Source organism: Apostichopus japonicus, chromosome 14 (assembly GCF_037975245.1).
Source record: "Apostichopus japonicus isolate 1M-3 chromosome 14, ASM3797524v1, whole genome shotgun sequence".
Classification (NCBI taxonomy): domain Eukaryota; kingdom Metazoa; phylum Echinodermata; class Holothuroidea; order Aspidochirotida; family Stichopodidae; genus Apostichopus; species Apostichopus japonicus.
The window spans coordinates 571,511-594,874 of record NC_092574.1 but is presented as its reverse complement, the minus strand read 5'-3'; the positions used below and the strand labels follow the sequence as shown (position 1 = coordinate 594,874).

General features: G+C 41.4%; 1 protein-coding gene and 1 long non-coding RNA gene across 10 annotated transcripts in view; one reads left to right on the top strand and one right to left on the bottom strand.

Annotated features, from left to right (window-relative positions):
• The first annotated feature begins 655 nt into the window (after positions 1-655).
• LOC139979393 (uncharacterized) lies at positions 656-21,964 on the top strand. The gene is made up of 4 exons (XR_011797145.1): positions 656-911; positions 14,251-14,347; positions 15,491-15,907; positions 21,782-21,964. It is a non-coding gene; the product is annotated as an uncharacterized lncRNA (long non-coding RNA).
• LOC139979390 (gamma-adducin-like) overlaps positions 918-23,364 on the bottom strand; it is a 481,086-nt gene continuing 458,639 nt past the window's right edge. For 7 of the 9 annotated variants that reach the window (XM_071990137.1, XM_071990138.1, XM_071990139.1 and 4 more), the window contains 4 exons: positions 19,382-19,546; positions 18,490-18,804; positions 16,652-16,761; positions 918-3,099 (listed from right to left, as the gene is read on the bottom strand). In XM_071990137.1, coding sequence (XP_071846238.1) covers positions 2,955-3,099; positions 16,652-16,761; positions 18,490-18,804; positions 19,382-19,405 — 594 coding nt within the window. In that variant the 5' untranslated portion in view covers positions 19,406-19,546 and the 3' untranslated portion in view covers positions 918-2,954. Of the gene's footprint in view, positions 3,100-9,843; positions 12,797-15,887; positions 16,018-16,651; positions 16,762-18,489; positions 18,805-19,381; positions 19,547-23,364 lie in introns of those variants that run through there. The other 2 variants (XM_071990145.1, XM_071990144.1) reach the window with 2 other exon arrangements.

Genomic DNA, 23,364 nt, shown 5'->3' with positions numbered 1-23,364 from the left:
AGGCCTATCCCAAGTGGCGGGATAGGTCCGGTGTCACAGTAATTACAGCCATTACACTGGCTTTCAAATGTTGGATCAGTTCTATGACGGCTGAACACACTTCGTCTAGAACAAACTTAACATCAAAACTGGCTTGGCCCAGGAAGGGTGAAATGAAAGCAGTTCCAGGGAAAAGCCCCGCTCTACTCTACCCGATGGCGAGGCTTCTCTCAGAATGGACTATGAGTACAACATATTTTTGAACATTGTTTCTGTTACCGTACTACAACGGGTGCCCGAGCATTCCAGGCAACAATTGCATCGTAATCTATTATTATTATTATTTATTGTTTTATAATTAACCATACGCGTAAGGCTCATCAGTCAAAACCAAGTCAGAACTTTGCTGGCCCGCCTCAAAAGAGGTATCAGGTCCTCAATTCCTGTGGAAGATCATAATCCATGGACATATATGATCTTCCTGCCGAATACCCATATAATCCCTGATACGTAACTGGCTGGTAATCCACCGACCCTCCTGAAGTCCAGGGACTTCGATGCCAGGTGACAGAGAAGGAAATATCAAAGTTACACCAACAATTCAGCGATGACAATAATTTAAAAGCAGGAAATAATCAAAACTAGTAGGGTTTTCCTCCCATTTCGCCCCTGACGAGGCTGTGATGTTATGATTGGGTCAATTCTGGCAATGGATTGCAAGAACATCTGGAAAACTTTCGAGAAACAAGTATTTTTCCGTCATCGTATATGTGAGGGATTTTCCCGGGCTTCTACCTTCGGTTTAGAGGGAGAGCAACGTCTATAAAAACAGAAGCAATTCAGGTGATTCTTCATTCAAGAGTGCCATTCGCGCCTTTGTCACATCGAAAGAAACAACCACCGCAGGCAACAGTTGCTCTCGGACTCATCCGGTAAGTCTTTTAATTTAATTGTTCTTGACATGTTATGCATCCTGCAAATTCTGTCCATTGTACCTACATCTTCGTATGCTTACATAACCTTTGCATCGGCATAAGATATGACTTTTTAAATGTTTCCTCGGTCGCACCTATCAACACACGGGCTTATTCAGTATACACCGGGATACGGGGACGGTTTACCCAAATAATACCGAGTTAGATTACTAGCCTAGGGTGGTCCCATGTTTTTTCTTCTCAAAAATGTCATGTTCTCACCACCCAGAATTGTTTCAATACCCCCCAAAATACTACTAGTGAAAAAACAATGAACTAGGATAGTATCAGGGGGTAGCTCATGGTCATAAGTTCCCCAATTATGGTCATACACTAACGTCTTAAGGCCCGTCTACACGATGATACATTTGCATCGGGACATCGTCATACACATCCATATCAGGCTGTATGCCGGTGTATCATTCTATCGCGACTTGTTGGAACCTCCGTCTACACGATGGAACATTCCGCAACATCTGTACCATGGCGTGAGCCTAGGCTACTCTCTAACATGTCTACAGGCCTAGTGATAACCGAACGAAGTTAGGCTTCGCTATGAGCGAGTGCAGCCCGGTTGGTCAAATTTCATACTCACTGTTGATTTCCAGCGCGGTGCTTACCTCGTAAATTGCCGCTTCTATCTTGCCTCTATCTGTATAGCCTCTCAATCGTATATTGTACAGGCAAGGATGTTTCTCGTAAAGTCTATAATCTAGTGGCAAACTTCTTCGACTGTCCAGACTTACTCTGTTCGCGCCATCGCGGTGCATCTTCTTTGTAGGCCTATATAGCCGGTCTGGCCTGATCAGTGTTTATGTCACAGGACCTGTATGGATACTTCTGATCAACTGGAAGACCGAATCTTTGCAACAGATCAAACATGCAGCTAAATTTCGGAACAACGTCATACAGGCGGCACAGTGTCCCCAGCGTGTTGCGAGAGTGGTCTACGCGACGATACATTTGTTTCGAAACAAGATGATACCATTGTCTCATGATGTTGCGATACAGATGTATCATCGTGTAGACGCGTACGGGCCTTTACAGTAAATGTGCACTGAGACAATTTCTGATTGTCCCATACTTTACCAGAAATGTCAAGTTGAGATATGAATACCCCCCTGCATGTGAGGTGTGAAGGTTCTATTTGAACATTTAGAGGTAGCTTAGTTAACTTTAAATTTCATTATACAGTCTATACAATATAGTGTATACAATGTTTTACATTACTGGTGAAGTTGGTATATAATGCAAATAATTATACACACAAAGCACATACAAATTATGAACATATCATCCAGCTGGTTGTATTGATTCTTTTCCAGTAGTACGGTATTCTTGTTGTTGTCAGGGAATGCTTTCCTGTGTTCATGCACAGCCTGCAGCAGGAACTAAACTTGATCTCCAACATACATCAGCAGTCCACATCACCCCTGAATTAGTGCAACTCCCCGTTCTGCATGGTCATTTACCATGTTCATGGCCTGCATAGTCTTACATGCTACTTTCTCAAGACTCTCAGTCTTCCCAAGTCTCAGGTTCTGCTTCCAGAAATCTGTCTGGAAGGTCCGTCTTTTAAAAAAATCGAGGTTCCTGTTCAACAAAGTCTTCCAAACCCCTCTCCTGAATAATTTCCGGATCAACCTCAATTCGCTTCTGGGGATTTCCACGTCATTTCATATTTCAGTGAGACTGAGGGAGGCGCATTGTCGTTTCACTGCTTCAGGCAAATCCTTGTCGGAGAAATGCAAGAACATGATCAGGTTCTCTGATAAGTATAACAGATGGTTTACTAGTTTCATGGTTGCAACCTTTGGAATTGTTTGGCTTACATTGTTGTACTGCACCAGAGATTGCAGAAGAAGCAAGTTACTGTGTGGGGCAGGAGCTGCAAGAGGAGCTTTCATCTATGCTATGATGTAGATACCGATGTTGAAGACGACAATTTCTCTCAGTCCTCTTCTGTTCTTTGGTAGAGAATTCCAACTCACTTCTGAAAATCTACACCTCTAAGATGTAGATGAACTTTGACATCCAACGCCCCATCAGGCATGGGTCCTGGGACCATGAACGATGTGCTTTTTGCTGGACTCCACCAAACATGCATAGAACAACAACCGGGCAAATAGGGTTTTCATATCTCAACCTAAAAATAATACGAAAGTATAGGGCAATCAGACAATGCTTCAGTGTCCATTGTATTATAATACGTTAGTGTAGGACCATATGAGGGAACTGTGATGGCCATGAGCCACCCCAACTAATATCCTATTCCTTTCACCAGTGGTGATTTTCTAGATATTGGAACAGTTCTAAGGGGTGAGAACATGACATTTTAATAGAAAATTGTTTTAGACTACCCTAAAGATTAGCATATCCCTGGTCATAATGTGTCCTAATTGCTCCCTGCTCCTCGCCATTAGACCACTCTTTCAGACGCAATGTGCCCTCGATGCCGACCATAATTCATGATGCCATACCTTTACCCGGAAGGCAACCTGGGAATTGTGACATGAGAAGGGCCTTCTTTCTCTGCATATTTGCTTCACTTCTGGTACTACAACCCATGCCATCCAGTACGTCACTCCCCTCCCATCTCCTCCCCACATCACTATTCATGTCATCATTGAGAGAATCACACACGCCGAGTTGGGGGTTGATACGACTAGTCAATTTCAACTTGGTGTGTTTACAGTGGTTTTCAGCCGTCGCTCCCCCCCCCCCCCCAAAAATACCGTAGTTGTTAGAGAGACGTGCCGTATGAGGAAAATTTGAGGCGTCCCGGTCTGACAACGGTGGAGCTGAGGCAAATTCGAAGTGATGTGATTCAGGTCTCCAAAGTTGTTTTCATGGACTTGATGGCCTTTCTTCCGATTACTCCTCTGAATTTTCTAACGTTATTACGTATCGGGGGCCATCGCCCCAAGCTTTGTGGTGAACGCTGCAGATCATATATTCGTAAATATTTCTTTTCGCAAATAGTAATCGATAAGTGGATTAGCCTTCCAGAATGTGTTGTTTTGTCTGATAGTGTCAATGCCTTCAAGAATGGTCCTGACTTGCTTCTTTAAGGATCGCAGACAAATTATTCGGGCTCTGGGTTCTTTGTCTCTGCAGGATGTTGTAGCTTCAGGATCGTTAATGGGGATCTGTACTTCCTGACCCTTTCTTACTAGACTAAACCACCGTTGACCTCAAATGATCTTCTCTCAAAAACAAGTGGGATCATGAACTGAGTATCAGAACATACAGTCCCAGTATGAATTTCATCCAACCAAGCATACTGTCTTGTCTTAGCGTGGGCTTGAGCCCCAACACGCCACACCATTAAGCCAAAAAAGCCCCCAAGAATACAGAAATTTAATAATGTTTCACCTCAAGCAACCACCGATCACCATCTCGTACCAATCAGGGCATCATGCACACCGATGTCCAATATGATCCGACTAGACACGACTGACTTTGGATGCCCTCTGGCCTCTCCCAAACACAATAGGGACCACGAACGCAATATGTACAGCATGCCAAGAACGAGCTTGATCCATCAAGCATGGTTATACTAGCATGTTTACGAAAATAGGACCCGAGCTGTCCGTAATTCTGAAATTTCCAACTCCCATCCAAAATTGACCACCGATCAAAACCAAATCGATACCCGATCAAAACAAAAGGGATCACCCACATATTAGATGCAACACACCCACCACGTATGGACGTCATCGGGCTGGTCAGGCCTTCTCGAGTTATCGTGTAAAAACGAAGCACACGCATACGTACATCGACATGTAAATTTAGATTTCTTCAGACCCGTCCAAGGAATTGATAAGTCACTGAATTATGGTAATGTGAGTTGCGGAATATTCTTAGCCACCAGGAGACCACTATCACTGTGTCCACTCTATCCCTTGTAGTTGTTGTGAACAGTATATTGATCAGACCTTCAACGTATCTTCTAGTTAGTAGCTCACACCTTATATCTTTTAACTTGTAGCATTGCAATGTGAAAATTGTGCAAAGTAGGGGCCCTAAAAACAACAAACGATAGCAAGTGTATTTGCGCTAGCGTTTGGGGGAAGCGTATTTAGTGATATTAATTGTCGAAATGACCTCTAGGTGACCTAAAATCCCTTTACGTACCTACCACTTATGGTACCCTAGTTCAATGAGAATACTGACCAACTTTCATAGCATACAATTTTGTGGGAAAAGAAGCGTTTTGAGTGATATCGCGAACACACATGAACACATAGGTGACCTTTGACCTTAAATCCCTGAACACCCCATATGTACCATTTTTCAATGATAATACTGACCAACTTTCATGATCATCATCTGATTTGATCAGTAGGAGAAGGAGCATTTTGCGGTCTTCCACGGAATGACAGACCTGACCCCTAGATGACTTGTGACCACAAATCCCTGAACACCCCATATGCACCATAACAATACTGACGAACTATCATGATCACCCAATTCAATCTGTGGGAGAAGAAGCGTGTTGCTTAATTACTTGACCCCAAAATGACCTTTTTGGACACATGCCAAGACGTCACCATAATGGATCTTACCGTATCGTCGTCTGACGCGTATCATGATCTGACGTCCCAGCACAGACAACAATACTGGTTGTTAGTTTGTACTTCCTCCCTACGGTACCATATTGAATCCTTTTCCACAACACATCAACTGACTGGCCAAGCTTGACAAACCAAGGCGACCACGGTCACTGAACGCACACAGATAAATTAACGTCTGCAATTATTTATAAATTCATAAACTGCCATATTTTCTTGATAGTTCACCACACATTAGCAAAACAAATACATGAAACTGATGGGAAATGGTTTCTCTTTCAGAGTATGTTGATAGCTTCCAGTAACATCGAAGAAAGGTAATTCAAATATGTGATTTTTAGGACGGGCAGTCTAAAATTCAGTTTTAAGGCTCTACGTTTAATCCGTATACCGACACTGGTGGAGCTATAGTGTATACGTATGCCTATGTGCAACTGCTATATACAATGTAGTTGCTTAATACTACTTCTTCCACGGAGGGCAAACATGTGTGAATATCTTGGACATTGTAATCTGTTTCTGGATATTCAGCACGATCATGACTGATCATGAATGACATGCTTGAATGACCTTTCTCATCATTCAACAATACGTTCGTAGCCTACACACTATTAATACGATCTCGCGCGATAACAAATTGCAGCTGAAGGGTGTAAGGAGCTAGACAATATCGGCGAAAAGGCTGTTTTTAGCCTGGATGGCAATAAGAGTTGTGGAGTCACGGTGATCTTTGGGAGTGTAACTTCGACTTGTGGTTCGTCCTCCCATGAAGATGACTTTCGACCTGAATACCCTATATGTACCGTAATACATATGTACCCTACAACTGGCCAACGTTCATGATCATCTGATTCGAACTGTAGAAGGAGAGTACTTTGCATATTCTCTACTTTGCCCTTACTCGCCCTAGGGGTGGGAGTCGTAATAATCTGCTCAACTTTCTGTTTTTGTGTCTGCACTTTGGAATCATACTATTTCATTTTTATGTGGATATGTTTCTTCTCCCAAGACGGGGTGAGGAACAGGCCTGCTTCTGGCATGGCAGGGAGTAAAAGGAAGGTATCGCTGTACCGTTAGTTCCCCCGCTCGTCAAATCCCTGAATATGTTAATAGAATTGGAAGACACGGTTTTTATTCCTTGCCAAAGGCCAAAGGAATATATGCAGTCACGCGGGCGTGTGTGCGTTGTGTGCGTGTATGTGAGTTTGTTTTGCTATTCGATCGAGGACCTGAACAAAGGAGTTTGACGTCCTCGAAGGTAAATTCAATAACATTTCCTAGTCCTCGAAAGTTTAACAAAAGAGAGTCTGTTGTTAAAGTTAGGGTTCAGAAAAAAAAAACGTACAAAGAAAATAACAACGAAGTCCTCGAATTGCATGCAAAGATGACTCGTGTGTGCGCGTGACGCTGCTTGTAATCTCTATGACTCAACGCACGGTCCGTTCATTATCATAATTGGGTGGAGGATTGGCCAAAATAGGTAGACGCTCTCTATTGTTATCGGTCGAAACTAAAGGTCATCTGAGGTCAACAGAGGTAAGTAAAATGGTGAAGACTTTGTAATCACCATAACTTGATGGGGGAATCGTCGAATAAGCACATACTGAGTATGTGTGATCATCAGTGTTAGTACGCAGTTACTATCATTTTAGTGAAGGTCAAATGTCACCTGAGGTCAACAGAAATCAAAGAGTGCATATCTCATGAACCGTAAAATGTATGACAATGAAATTCGGTAAGTAGCTAGAGGCCTATATGGGATCTCTAACTGATTAGATTTTGAGCTATGCTAAATAGGCAGGCTAATTTTCATAATTTACGCAAAATGTCTCAACATCAGTGGATTCACTTGGAACTTGATACGTACAGTAAACATTGAGTGACAAAGGTGTCGAAGGTAAAACAGAGGTCATCAGGGGTTGTTGACAGTCAAATTACCAGATATCGTTGTAGTAACATGAAATTCAGTAAACAGAATAAACATTCATCATCATCATCATCTTTGGGACAATGCGCACTAGAAAACAAGAATTTTCCCTATTCGCCAACGCTAACCCTAATCTAATTCCTAACCCTAACAAAGGGGAACAACCAATAGTATACAGAAAGGCCAGCCACTGAGAAAACACGTTGTATCCAGTGCGCATCAGCTGCCATCTTTACCAGTTTACATTTCACGTCATATATTTTCGATGTGAGGTTTAACGGACGATGGTATGCTTCCACTGGAGTCTATCTAGCGCCTACTCGCTGTCAATGTTGAATGTCCTCATGTTCACTAAATATAGTAAACATTGAGTGGCAGAAATGTTCAGAAGGTCATTCAGATGTCAATAAAGGTCAAATTGCTAAACAATGCTGTAATAAAATGAAAATCAGTACATATAGTAAATATTAAGTTGCGAAAATGTTGAAGGTCATCCAGTAGCAGGTCGAACAAAGAGACCCCGTAATTCACCATAACCTCATAGGGAAAACTTCAATCGAGCTCATACTCGGTGTGTATGTTCACCATTCTAAGTAGTCTGTCCAGTGTTTGATTGGTCTCAAAGGCCTTGGCAAAGAATCATTGTGCCATTTTGGCTCTTGTTTAACATTTCCCGGGATTTGGTATTTGGTCATCCCAAAATTTCTATGCTCCTAGAGCCACTGTAGCCAGTAGTGGTAGAAGAAATGATACATTGCACTAGAAGAGGCCCAAAGGCATCCCCCTGTCATGAAACTTTGCCACTCCCCCTCCCCGTTGGAGCAGTCTCGCCAATTCCTCGGGGACATTAGTTCACAATATTGGGTGATGGATGACTGCAAATAATAGCGGTGGCATTCGCAGAGGGAGGGGGGGGGGGGCAAACGAATGGGGTTAGTTGGGAGATTTGGAGGGTTAGCTAAGGGGATTCAGTGGGTCAGTGGCGGAAAAATTTAATTTGGCGCGGCCACATCCTAAATCCTGCGCACGGTACTGAACAATACAGGTTACATGGTACAATGATGAAAAAGAGTTACAATCAGCAAGTCCTCACAAAATGGGCCTCAATATGTTTTTATCTAATGGGCTATAGGCGTACGGCCCATGTGGGACCTGGGACCCACATTCGCAAACATCCAGAGGTACCTAGCTCAGTACTATTGTAAGAAAGTTTCAACACTGTACCATCTCATCTGCCAGAAAAAGAAATATTCAGCGTGTTTTTTTTTATCACATGCGTCATCTGGCCCATGTGGAACCTTGGACGCGAATTTCTTAAGCACCCCGAATATACCCTTAGCTCACATAGGCGTACGAGGCGGGGGGGGGGACAGACTGCCCCCCAAATTTCCAGAGGACAAGAAATTCGGGCAAAAGTCCTGAAAAATTCGGGCAGCCTAAGAGGAGAATTTTTTTCTCCTCTTAGGCTGCCCGAATTTTTCAGGACTTTTGCCCGAATTTCTTGTCCTCTGGAAATATACATATATAAATATGCAGTAGCTTGCCCGAATCTTTTTCAAATTTTTGCCCGACAATTCCATGATTTTCTTTATTTAGCATCATGATGCCCGAATATTTCCGTGTAACACCACCGTAAGCACAGCTCATCTGGGCTACCACGCTTTTTGCACGATCATTTTTTTTCTAACTAGTCAATTGTATACCTGGACCAAGGGCAGTGGAACCGGGGGGGGGGGGGCACGTGCCCCCCACTTTTCCTCAGGTTAAAAATGTGCCTTTTTCCTACATAAAAATTGAGGTGCCTAAAGTTAGCAAGAGGCCAGGGAACCAGAATGAACACTCGGGAAGGGCCGTTTCCGGCCATCTGAGAGGTTTGTAAAACCAAAAATTTTCTAGTACGCTCCGAGCCAACCGATGGTGGCGCTTCGCTCAGATAGTCGTGCATACAACTTTGCAGATCCTGGCTAAGCCCGTGACTTTAATGAATTTCTGTGGGTCAAACTCAAAGCTACTTCGAATGGAAAAAAAAAATTGTTAAGATATCAACAAGAAAAAACTCTAAATTCGGAAGATTCCTACATTAGCAACTAGCGGCATGATTTCACCTCATTTTGTCTCAAGAAAACTTGTTCCTTGTTTCCCAATTTGCGCATAGGATATTGCAGTGCTAGTATGCATATTTTCCTTGAGGGTGGAGATGGGGCGTTGATGGAGTGATGTGTACGCAAATAAGATAATACAATACGAGATATAAAGGGTACTCAATATAAGGTTGTATCATTCCAATCGAATTTCTTCAAAGTGCCCTTTGATGTCGGTGCCCCCCCCCCCCCAGATTAAAAGTTATATTAAGATTGTTATATTTTATATTTTTTTGTAAGACAAATTGCAGTCTCATCCGACGCAGCGACATTATCTCGCCTACGTGTCGTTGAACAATGTATGTTTTTCTGGAGGTAGCTGAGTACTGTGTTAAAATAATAAATAGGTAACTAAATAGGAGCTTAAAAAATATACTGTCCCATTTTTCCCCTTCAAAGTGATGTTACCATTTTTTCTTCTTTTCTAATTTACCAAATTTTTGGGGAATTGTAAATTTCTAAAACGTGAGATTATAAAATTAAGATTGTTTAGATGCAACTTGCAAGGCCTCAGAAGTGCCGTTTCCGGCAATCTTAGAGGCATTGTTTTCCAAAAATTTTCTTGTACGCTACGCGCCAACCGATGGTGGCGCTCCGCTTAGATAGTGTCAGGGGAACTTTCGGGCACAAAAAGTTCTGCCCCCCCCAAACTGAAATGGTCCCGTACGCCTATGTTAGCTCAGTACTATTGTGACAAAGCTTCAACACAGTACCATGCCATCTGCTATTGTAACGAAGTTTCGACATTGTACCATGTGGTCTGTAGTATTCACAAAAAGGCCCACGAATTCCCGTTGGCCACAAACTTCGGGCCTCGTCTGATGGTTCAGCCCCAAATCCGCAGAGACAGAGATACATTTAGCATGATTTCATGAAATGTCATGTTATTTATAATAAGTTTAAACTTCAGTTATAGATCATTTTTATTTTATTGAAATCATTTACCCTCGTCTACGGTTTCCTTCGGTTTGCAATGAAAGATAACATATTTCATATGAAGTCTAACAGTTTACATTGATGTCTAGAGCTCTTATAACTGGATAAAATATCACGCTTGGAGAAATTGTTTACAAAGAAGATCTTCCCCATCTAAAATGAACAATGACGTAAATCAACACCCAAAAGGGCTGTCCCACAGGAAGTACAATTTGAAGATTCTACCCATCAAAAACAGAAGTTTATTTTTTTGGCAAAATTCTGTAAATGAATTTGAACTAAAAGAAACTGAATTTTGAATTTTGGCATCTGGCACGGGTATAATAGTAACAATCATGATCAGGGATAGTGAAAATATTCGCCCATTCCCGATTTGCAATTGTTTACTGTTTACTGAGCCCCCATAAAGTGTGAATGGAAAGTTGGCAACATTATTATCAATAATGAATTGATGGAAATAAATAGGGTTGTCACCGTGATCGAGGAGATTATTAACACGCGAATATCTGAATTGTTCCATAAAATTGTTCCATAATTATTTGTGGGAGTATCCGAGATGTCGCTCGAGTTACTTGCCTCATACGCCTTCTTTTTAATATCACGTTATCCAACTTGCAGTTGTAATTAAAACGTCCGCCAAATTTCTACAAATACTGACAAATACTTCCAAAGTCCCTTGAAATCACTACAATAATCATTAATACTATATTTTATAATTGATACAAGTACATTTTCGACTCCTAATAAAAGTGTCAATAAGATCAACTGTCATGCAGTTCCCCGGAACTAATTGGAATAATAACAGTCATACGCTTGACCTTATCAAGAATACCGGCCCAAATATACTCGAATATAACGGATTCTATCTCATTGATGAAAGTATTTGGAGGGTTAGGACAAGAAAGAGGCAAACCAGTTGTGATAGACCAAACGTTTTTAGCTCACCCCAGCATGTGCGGGCCAATGTGCACCTTTTTACGAGAATTTCCCTTACTGTCTAACGCTAACCCTAATCCCTAACCTAATCGATAATCCTAACAAAGAGTTCAATCAACTTTATACAAAACAGACAGCCAACGAGAAAACACCTTGTAAAAGGTGCACATCAGCTGGCATGTGCCGGGTGAGCTATTGTGACCCTGTCTATCCATCTATTTATTTATCTATTTATTCATCTATCTGTCTGTCAACAATTGATTCAAGTTGCTTCCCCTCCTATAGTGTGTGGTGGATCATGATGAAATGCATTCACAATCATCACTGAGTGGAGAGGCAACTGGGTTGTTCATGAAGTCGAGGTCAAAGATCAAGTAGGGGTCAGATTCAACTACTTGGCGAAGCGAAGAATTGCAAAATACTTCTCCTCCTACAGTTTAAATCGGATAGTCACGGAAGTTGGTCATTATTAATGGTGACCAATGGTACAAACAGGGCGTCCAGGGGTTTGGGGTCAAAGGTCATCTATGAGCCATTTGGCCAAAAAAGTAATTTGGTGGGTCAATTGAATTGAACGATTCTTCTCCCACAGATTGGAATGGACTGTCGTTATAGTTGGGCAGTGTTGCCATTGACCAATGGTTCACCCGGGGTCTTTAGGGATTGGAGGTCAAAGGTCACCTATGGATCATTTTGACGAATTTGCAATATTGGATGATCATGATAGTCCGTCAGTTTTATCATTGCCCTTCTGGAATGTTGTATGCAGATGATTTAGTCCTGGTCGGTGAGTCTATGGACGAGCTCGTACATAAGTTTAACACCTGGAGACATGATATGGAGTCACAAGGGTTACGTGTTAACACTGAGAAAATTAAAAGTATTGATTAGTAGTAGCAATGTTGAAAGTTTATCAGAAGTTGGTAACTTTCCTCGCTCGAGTAGTAATTCAAATTACTGTAGCTACTGTGAGCACTGGGTACATAAGAGGTGTAGTGGAATTGAGGGTGACTGAAAGAAAATTCTTAGTATAAATCTAAGAAGTGCACCAACACCACGGATGGTAGGGAGAATGTTCCAGAGACAGTGCTGTGTGATGGTGGATCTTCGAAAGTAGTGCAATATTGGTGAGTGGTGACCTTGGTGGAAGAAATTCAGAGAATTTTCGTCTTTATTGTCGAGTAGAAGGCTCCTCTTATCCACAGAGGGTAAGCTGTTAGATGCTTGTGTCAGAAGTTTTCTCTTGTATGATAACGGTGAGACCTGGGCTATCGAGGTTGATGATCTCCGGAAATTAGAGAGGAACGATATGCGTATGATTCGTTGGATCTGCAATGTAAATATCAAGGACGGGCATAGTTCAGATCAGTTAAGGGAGGGGCGTAAGCTTGACATAATCAGTGATTGTGTTCAAAAGAGAACACTGAGGTGGTTCAGCTACCTAGAGAGGTTGGAGGAAGATAACTGGGTTAGTAAGTGCAGATATATAGAGGTTGCTGGTACTCAAGACCGTGGGAAGCCTAGTACGACAGGGATGGGGTTGTCCACAGATATTTACTGGATAGGAGTATTAGTCGTGATCTTCTAGGAATAGGTGCGCTTGGAAGAGAGTCACCTGTATCCTTCGAACCCATGTTAACATGGATAACAGACCTTAAGACAAATATGATGATGATGATGGTACATATGGGGTCTTCAGGGAATCAAGGTCAAAGGACACCTAGGGGTCATTTTACGATTTTGCAATATCTTCCGAAATACTTCTTCGTCCATAGATGGAGGTATTGTTATTGAACAATGATACATATTAGTCGATGTCTCCTAGAAGTTTTTTCTACCATTTTCGTGACATCAGTTCAACCGATTCTCCCGTACGCAAACACAAATACACTACAATGTTCTATTTTTCACATTTCTCACATTGCACTACTGCAAATTAATAGGTGTAAGGTGTGAGCTATTATAACATTAGCACTCTCGTTATTATTGTTATCATCATCAATACCATCATCATAACTATCACTATCATTTTTACCGCGGAGGAAGAGAGCTCTCCGAATTCCCACTGGTAATGTAATTCTAGAAACGTGGGACGTTGTTGGGGGCCACCCGACATAATGTTGGTACCACTCACTCATTGTAATGGTTTTACGTCTTCGATGCCGGCTGTAGTTTTGGCAAGTATCATTGCTCTGAATAGTTTCAGCCCTCTCTGGTGAAAGCCATGGTGCATGATCTTATCATATTAACAGGTAAATTCTTAGTAAGTACTGGTCAGCCGATACACTGGTGTGCCACAGTGGAGACTGTGGCATATTTGTTCGTTTGCCACAAGATAAACTGGCGAGGGTTATAATCCCAGAACCCAGCCAACCCTAACTCTGATGGTTACACAGTATAAACTGTGACATATAATCTGGGTTCTGTATCATGGGTTTGCCCAGTTTCTACTGTGGCAGCCAGGTGTATCGGGTGTTCTGATACACCCTGTGTACCTATAGAAAATTAATTTCATTTTCCTTCCTCGTTCTATCGCCCAATCGCTAGCCTGTAGCAATCGTAATTTTATGTTCCTGTCTTATGTTTTATCCTTCTCATCATTGTCTTTCCATCTGTATATAGTGTTGCATTTTTGTATTGTTTTGAACTTTTATGTGCAAGATCCTGAATTTCCTTTATTGGAGTAATACAGTTTTCTGTTTCTTACTCTTCCTACGCTGGAAGAGTGATGTGTTGCCTTTCTTCGAAATATTAATGTCTTTTTTTTGTCATTTATTTTGCAGGAACGAATGAAATGGAGGGAATTAAATCGTCAGTGGTCTTGTTTGCTCTGTTGCTAGCTATCTTTGGGCCAACCGTGTCCTTCGGAAATAAAAGAACGTAGGTCGCATTCATGTTCACTATACAGCAGGGTTGTCCAACCTTTCGATGAGGAGGGCCACCTCGAATGATCATAATAAAGGAGGGGCCGCATGAGCCAACAAGCTCCTGTGGCATATCCAGGGTTTCGTGCCAGAGAGGCAACTTTTCAGTGGCCCCGCCAGGGGTCTGTTAGGGGGTATGGGAAATGAAGTTACTATACAAGCGGAGCGCCACCATTAGGTTGGCGCGTGGCGTACACGAAAAATGTGTTGCCCAAAAGACCCCCAGATTGCAGGAAATGACACTTCACAAGCCTTCTGATCTGTATCAAAACAATCCTCATATCGGGATATAATGATCTCTGAAATTGATCAAGAAAGAATTCCTGGGTAAAAGTACATTTGTAAATTAATGAGGTTGGCGGGCCGGACGGGACCTTGCGGGGGCGCATTGTGGCCCACGGGCTGTAGGTTGGACAACCCTGCTATACAGGGTGCTTCTTAGACTTTATCTAGTCTCTCGTAAGAGTGATTTTTCCGGGCCGTTTGATCCTGAACTGTGATAGTTGTCTCCCCTGCCTGTTCGGCGCATTATGAGGTAAACTGGTCTTCTTAGCGCTCGATTCTGAGTCGATCGTCTGTCCACGAAAGGTGAAGGCATGGGCGAGGACGCAGGATTGAACGCTAAGAAGACCCGATTTCCTCACGATGATTTAACCCGTTGCTGCTTTCTTTGCTGAGAAAATACCCAATGTCACAAGGAAGACGCTGTGCATGGTTAGCCCTAAGGATTGCTGCAGCCCGTCTTCTACCTCATTCAGTTATTGCTGATGACGCGAAAAACCGACGCCTTCCTGAGTGTGTCCTGCTCAGAGCGTTCGAAAGAAATCCCATTGGTGTAATTCATCGTTAGGACAGACTTGAAAGCGGCGGAAGGTGGAATCCCCTCGTCGTAGTCAAGTTGCGTTGGGTGTGTCTCAAACACGTTTTAAACATCGTTTTCAGTCGTGTGTTCTTTTCTTTTGCCCTTTAGGCCATACCTCTTCCAGAGCACAGCCTAATGGACACGTTTTTTTCTGTCTTTGTAGAGACAATCTGTAGGTGACAGGCCATACAAGTGCAAATGTGAAGCCTCAGTCGTGCACTCTGCTCTTTTTTTCAGATGTTTTTGTGAAACATGGATTCGTCCTACAGGCGCGAGCAGTGATGGCAGTAGTGATATCAGGTTGTTAGACATCACCAACCCCGTCTATAGGCGTACCCTCTACCTGGGCTGCTCGGGTCCCAGGTCATGGTGTCCGCGAGACTGTAAGCAAAGAGCCCTCGAGACTCTGGGAGGTAGCAGGAGCACCTTCACCAGGGAGGCTGGGAACAGAGTGTGCTCTATCTACCAAGGCGGCCTCGAGACTCTGGGAGGTAGGAGGAGCACCTTCACCAGGGAGGCTGGGAACAGAGTGTGCTTAATCTACGGATACGAAGAGTCATTCCAGTGCATGTCGGTTATGGCCAAGTACGACGTCAGCAACTGCGGAACGAGTGAAACCATTTTCCTTACTGAACGTGTGTGTTGCACTTAGAGGTATGATATATTTTCTATTCGAGAATCATAATGAAGAGAGGGAATATCTTAGTATTCCTTGTGTGTTATAAGAACTGTAGGGTCGCTTAATGGCCACGGCGATACGGTCCCTGTAGATTTGAGAGGAAAGGTACAGTGGGATTTATTAGGGGATTGTGAAGTTACCTTATGCCCAAGGCTGCAGCAACAATTCCATCTCCGATGTAGAGTGCTTAGGCCAACTGTTGTTTTGCATGCCCCTTAAGAACAATATAAGGAATTTACGGGAATGTAAAATCACCTCATGCCCATGGCTGCAACAACTTATCAACCTCTATTGTGTGAGTTCTGGGCCATTTGGTGATTTGCACGCCCTTTACGAACAATGTATGGAGTCAACCTCCGATGGAAAAACAAAAGTAGTAAATAGCACAACTTAAAAAACTTTCTTGGGTAAACCCTTCCTACATGTGGAAATGGCTCCCTAAATGGGGAGTCCACTCCCTACAAGGAGAGAACCCTACCTACGTGGGGAGTCCGCTTCAACGAATCCATGGCCACACCCACTGATACACTTTTACATTATCTTCTTTTTTTTTACCATTTTTTCTATAACATACCAGATACATCATTCACTCCTCGGAAGACCGAATTAGGGGAAAGGCGAAAAAATGGGAAAGAAGTGAGAGGACGGAGGAAGTTGTGACAAATAACAAAAATAAAACAATCAATTAGAAATAACAGTGTATAACGTCATCAACGTACAGTTTAACCTTCTTCTTGTACTCCTTAGGATCTTGTCTCTGTCTTGCAAACTGTTGTGGATCGGTGATAGCGACTGCATCACCACTCTTGGGGTCCTTGTCACCTACGCACTGTGAAAAATGTAACGAGAGAGAAGAGTTGTGGATGACGCATAATCACATTCATGGGGGGCAATCATGGGGGGGGGTCGGGGGGACATGTCCCCCCCAATATTTTAGGTGGGGAGGATATAGAATCTAATATCCCCCCAATATTTGTGTGGCTGTAAATAGAAAATAATGTGTGAGATTATTAATCCAAATCATATTTGGCGGTGGCTAAAACTTCATCCAACACATGTTGCAAGAGGTCCTTTTGGTCCTTTCTGTGACCGTATAGCATGTTGTCACTCTAGATTATTATCATAATGTCTGTACATCTCTTGTGTATGAGTGTAAGTATGTACAATCATATATATATGATCCACATCGATATGGGTTCACTGGGTTTCTATTTGGCCTGTTTCCTTCAAGATTTCTAACCCCAGGCGCGCAGCCAGGGGGCGAAGGGGGAGACCGCCCCCCCCCTCAGGAATATGTTTTGTATTTTTTTTATGATATTGAAGTTTTATAGTAGCCGTTATAAGAGGTTTTAAAATTTGTACACCAATAAATTAACTGTGTCTGAATTTTCGAAAATTCCTTGACCAACATTCTTCATCATACTTCCCTCTTCTCATGCAATTTTGACCGGTCTGTTAGGGGTTGAAGGTTTTTTAGCTCATACCAGCATGCTGGTGTGAGCTATTGTTACAGTGCGGCGTCTATCACTCTATCCGTCAACAATTGGTAAAACCGCTCCTACTCGCACAGTGTTTGATGGAATTTCATGAAACTTGGGCACAAGGACCATTGGGTATAGGGCCATCAGAGATGGTCCGAAATTTGGGGTCAAAGGTCACCTGAGGGCCGTAATGGGCCATTTTGTGGAAATATGCAAAATGCTTCTTCTCCTACAGATTCCATGGTACAATGTTGAGGGTTTTTCACGATAGTACTATGGAAGTTTTACCTTCAAGGTGTTCATGAATTTGAGATCAAAGATCAACTAGGGGTCTTTTGTGGCCCGGGCTGCGGCCCTATATTTTCAAATTGCTCATGTTAGTACAGGGTATGGCCAGTTATAATGAAACTTGGTCACAACGTTCCTCGGGATGAGAGTTACGAGGGGTGTTCGGAAAATTGAGGTCAAATGTCATTTAGGGGGTCATCGGGGTTCATTCTTTGTAATATTTTCAAATATCTCAATCTCCTCAAGATTTTGATGGATCATATTCAAAGTTGAACTGATGATTGTTGGATTGTGTATGAATAAGGTGATGCCTAAAAATTTTTGGTCAAAAGTTAATCAATTACAATTAATCCCCATTGTTTACAAAAATCTGAGCCTTCACTTTTTGCCAAAGCTCCTTTAATTTGTCTCCCAGTCTCTACAGTGTTTGTCAATCTTAAAAAAGGTTATGGATGAAAAAAAAATCGCCGCCCCTGATCACATTGTCCAGAATGGTTACAATCCCACTTCCCCCTCCCCCCCACCAACCCTTCTGTCACTGTTCACCCTCTGAAAAGATCAAACATTTGCTAAATAAATATCAAACAAACAAAGGATGACTAAACTTCTGATAATTCCATCTGTAGGACATTTTAGATTTAGATTTTTTTGTTTCTGAAGTGCTAAAATTAAAACATTTTCATCACCTTGGCAAGTGCCTCTTCGATGTCTTGAATTGTCAAAGTCCCCAAATTGCCCAAAATTAAGGATTGTGTCGGTTGATTCTGTCAAACGGATGATGTGCCTACCACCAAGTACATGTCACTACTACTCAGGTGTATCTTTGTCTTGTAGCCCTCGTCTTCCCCTTCCTCTCCCCAGTTGGCGTACTCTTGAGCTACCTCCACTTTGGAGTATGTGTTTGGCGTGTTCAGCCATTTCGTCTTCTCGCCAGCCTGCCTCCTGTTCAACATCTTGATCGGTGACTCGTATCTGCTCTTCTCAAATTCGTTGTCGTAGATGTAGGTGAAGTTGGTAAAGGCGGCTGGGTAGGCGACGTTGCTCTTGGGCTTCAGTTCGTGTCTCACAAACAGCTGGCGGTACACTTTGCCTGTTCTGTAACCCTGTCACAAATTAAAAAATTTCCTGCGATCAAATTTTGGATGCAGGTGATCTTCAAAATATTTTTAAAAATGGGTGGGGTGTGCAACAGATCACTTGTAGGGAGCTTCATGAAGTTCCCCAAACCGATAAAGTTTGGATTGTGTTCAATAGCGTATGAAACCACTCTGATTGTTAAGTCAAGAGCTTGCCAATACTATATATGTATATATTGAATCTAAGAGAGTATCAAGCTGTAACAATTAGAGTTTCATGTAAGACACAAATCAAATCGAATGGTGTATCCAACCATCCTGATACATCACAGCTGTTTACTTTGACTGAACGAAGCTACCTGCTTATCCACACTGACTTCTCACAACTCACTTCTCACTGAATTATCTCACTTAATAAAGCGCATTAGCTTGGTACACATATGATCAAAAAGCTCATACGCTAAGCGATGCCATCGGTTGGCAATTAGCATAGTAAATGATCGCTATGTCTGCCCAGATCTTTAAATGCAAATAAGGCTAGTTCGTCTGCTGCAAAGACGTTGCAGGCCAAATGAATTGGAATTTTTGCATTTTGAAATCTTACCATATTGTCCAAATGTCTCATCATGCCTTCGAACTCCAGTTCACCGACCTTCAGTTTGTGTCCTGTCTCACTGACCCCACCTGCGCCCTTGGCAGTTCCTTCGTGGACCTTGTCTCGGACTTCATCCGGTAGGTGGATGACATTTTCCAGGCCTACGGCATGTATCTGTCACGAATAATTAGCATACGGTAAAACGTTTGAATGCAGTTTGTTGTTACATTATAGAACACAAGTCTTACGAGCGACTCTTTTAATCTCTCTTATTCCTCCTTTGCCGTTTCTCGTCGCCGACTTTGCTCTGCTGGTCCTAACACTACTAAGGAGATTCTTATATATTCAATCTTATATATGCCATCTGAGGAATGAAACTCAACAATTTCAAATAAGAGGACGACAACATCGTACATGATTTGCCGAAGAAACCATCCGTTTGGTGTTTGTGCTTCAAAAATCCAAGACCCACTTTAGAGTCCTTTCTAGCTTAAATCCGGTTTGAAATTTCATCCTTTTGATGAAACATTTGAATCCTTCTCATTTGAAGCATTTTGTCTTCCATCTCTCTGACAAGGGACAAAAGAGCTAAATACTGCCATTACAGAACAAACACAGAAATGCACTTCTCCTTCAACAGGCAAATATTTGAGCAACTGCCTGTCTGGGCAATAATACTTCATTTGTTTCTATCCCAAAACAAATTTGTCGGTCAACAATACTGGACCAAACTTGGCTATTTGATAATTTGCTCTTTAAGGGACAAAACAGATGTCAACTTCTCTATGGTGGATATAACAGATGCCTGGATTCTGCAAGGCACCATGATAGCAAATAGGCATAATGCATTATGTACAATATGAATGAGGTACAATAGAAGCATTGTAACACTATCAGGGAAAACGGAAGTTTGTGTTTAGGCGTCTTCTCCATACGATTTGATACGGAATCCTGTGGACGCCTGCGGGCGCAAGCTGAGCTCAAGCAAACTTACAAAGACCCTCAGGAGCATCCCAGCTTTCCTTTCATGATGTTAGTGTCATGACATTAGTATTACTTATAATACGCTTTCTGGCCAAGGTGAAGTGCACAGGCACGGCAGTATTTGAATATACCGCGGAGGATTGAAAAGCTGAAGCCTTTTCAAAATCTCATCGATCATATTCATAGACCTACTGTTTTAGTATTCTGTGCTTGACTCCATTTTGAATAGATATTTATTCCACGTGAATGTTGTTCAACTTTTATTAGCAGATTGAATTTGAGTTAGCAGAAATAAATGTTTCAGTTCTGAGTCCGACTAAATTTATTCCAGCCCTTGCAGCCCAACATGTGGTCGACTGAACTTTATTAACATTAGGCTGACACTTGGAAGAAAATATAATTTTATCCCACAGCGATAGGCCTAGGCCTAAATATCCAATAATGGATGTTCAGAACTTGCTGCAGTTATCCAAGAAAATGGAAAATATTGCTGACCCATCGAAGAAGACCAAGCCTCAAAAATGTGTTATTTATTGGGTTAAAGATCAACAAGTTAGTCCAGAGCCTTTAAGTTCGGTGATGGACAAAGAAATTGCACTTGAAAATGCAGTCTGCTTGATAAAGTGGAGAGGAAAGGGGCCGTATTCTGAAAAAATCATCAAAATAAGTGGAATGTTGACCTTTTTCTGTTTCATGTGGTATGTGAATGTGTAATCATATGAAACTTTCTGAGAGTGGCACAATAACCAAGTTCAACTTCTAATTTTCTCCTGTCTTGTGCAACGATAAACAGCATATTTGCAGTTAATAAAATTAATAATCAAATTAAAATAAGACAAGGCTACATTTGTAGTATATTTCTTGTTTAGGCCTAAACTTATAGGGTTACTACAGTTAAGCTTATTCTTATGGGTGCATGGGGCAATACCTATGTTTGGTAATTATTTGGACATTCAGTACTTGGATAAGTTTCCTAGTTTTACCCAGTCAAACTTCACGTTCAAGTCTGACGTTTCTCTCACCGTACTACAGAGATTTTACTTACCATTGAAATAGCATTATAAAAATGCAAAACATTCAAGTGGTGGGCATGTAGGGTTTAATGTGATTACATTTCTGTTTTTCATATGTGGTTATATGCAAGAAGCCAAATTTTTCATCATTTTAATAATTATTACAGGGGAAAGGGGGAGGGCTAGTAAGGTTATATATAAACTTTGTGACATGTTGTAAGACATGTGTAAACATGCTTGCTTGCAAAAAAGTGGGGTCTAAAGCCACCCATCTCTCCCCCCGCGTTGCGACGTCCCTGTTTTATGCACTGAATATTATATATTATATTTTCCGTTTCTGGTGGGTGGTTATTGTGCCAATGTATATTTGTGCCCTATCATTATTAATTATTTCTATTTGTTTTATGTTCAGAGTACATTCACAGTATGTGTGGCAGAAACCAGTGGACATAGCCACAGCCACAAGAGATGAACAAACGGTTTGCATACAAGTGCACGAATGCTCCAAGATACATGAAATTGAAGAAGCTGTAGTTTTTATTTTTGTTTAGTTTTATAATTTTAAAGTTGTTGAATAAAAAAGGAGGCTTCAGAATTCTGGTTATTCTCATTATTTGTTTGGAGAGTTTTAATCAAGGAGCTAGGACAACAAGCTGGCCAAATTCCTAACTCTCCTTACTTGGAACTGATTAGCATACAAGTATTCAATAAGTATTCGAGTAAGTATTCAGAAACCTGTTAAGCCTTCATAAAATAACTAATTAGCATACAAGTATTTGAATACTAGCGAATAAGTATTCAAGTAACTATAAGTATTCGTCAGAGCCGAATTATTCAAATGAGCAAATACTTATATGTAAATGAGCTAAGTATTCAAATAGCTATTCCAAAAGCTACTCGAAAACCTATTCGAATACCTAACAGGTATTCGAATACTTTACTCATTTACATATTTCGGCTCTGACGAAGGCTTATAGTTATTCATATTAGTATTGGAATACTTATTTTGTACTGTGTGTTATATGGTAAATTTGCTGAATACTAAGGAAATCTTTGAATACTTATTGAATACTTATCGAATATATTCGTGTTGGTAAGGGTAACTTTATTAGAAAGCAGATAATCCGCTTTGTAAGAACCATTGTTTGTTATACCCAGACTCGACAAAAAAAACCACACACAATGATTGATAAAATTGTAGGTTGACAAAACCCAGACAACCAGCTTCCCCCACCACTTGTAATTCCAACCCACTATTAAAGTGTGTTGCTGAACCTTCAAGACATACAAATAAAAAACTCAATTATGACTTTCATAAAAGATCTCTAAGAGAAATTTTTCCTACAGTTTCAACTGGTAGCTTTTCTAAGGATTTACAGTAGCCAAAAGACAATGAAACACATCTCCCAGGTGGGTAACCTTGCCCTTGGGGTCAGGCATCAAAAAGAATATTATGGGAACTTTATCGCTGAATGTCAAAATTATTAGTGCATATACATGTTAGAAAGCAAAAATCCCCTACTATGCCTTACTCCAAATCCATAAATTTGATTTGGAGTCAGCAAGTCGCATCAAGACAAGCTATTATTCCAGTCAAACGTACTTTTTCAACCGTTGTTATTTTCTATTCATTTCATGGAGCAGGCTTTGCTATTGCAGGTGACTTTCTGCTGTTACTCAGAGCCTAGTTCGACTCAGAGAATAGCAAACAAAAGTTTGTACAGAAGCAGAATCTTCAGAGGTGGAGAGAGTAGAGTGTAATGACTACATATTGATACAGAAGTAGACTACGCTATTTGCAAAATCAAGTTCCGTGTAAGCTAGGAGATAAAATCATTCCCAAGACAATAAAAATTCCAAATTGATTATATTGTTTGGAAACAGTTTGAAAATTTCAGATAACTATTCTCAGAGGAGAGGGTCATATCAAAGATTAACTCAATCCATACCTTTTACTTTGTGTTTGGAGTTGACTAATCTTGTCCATTTTCATCC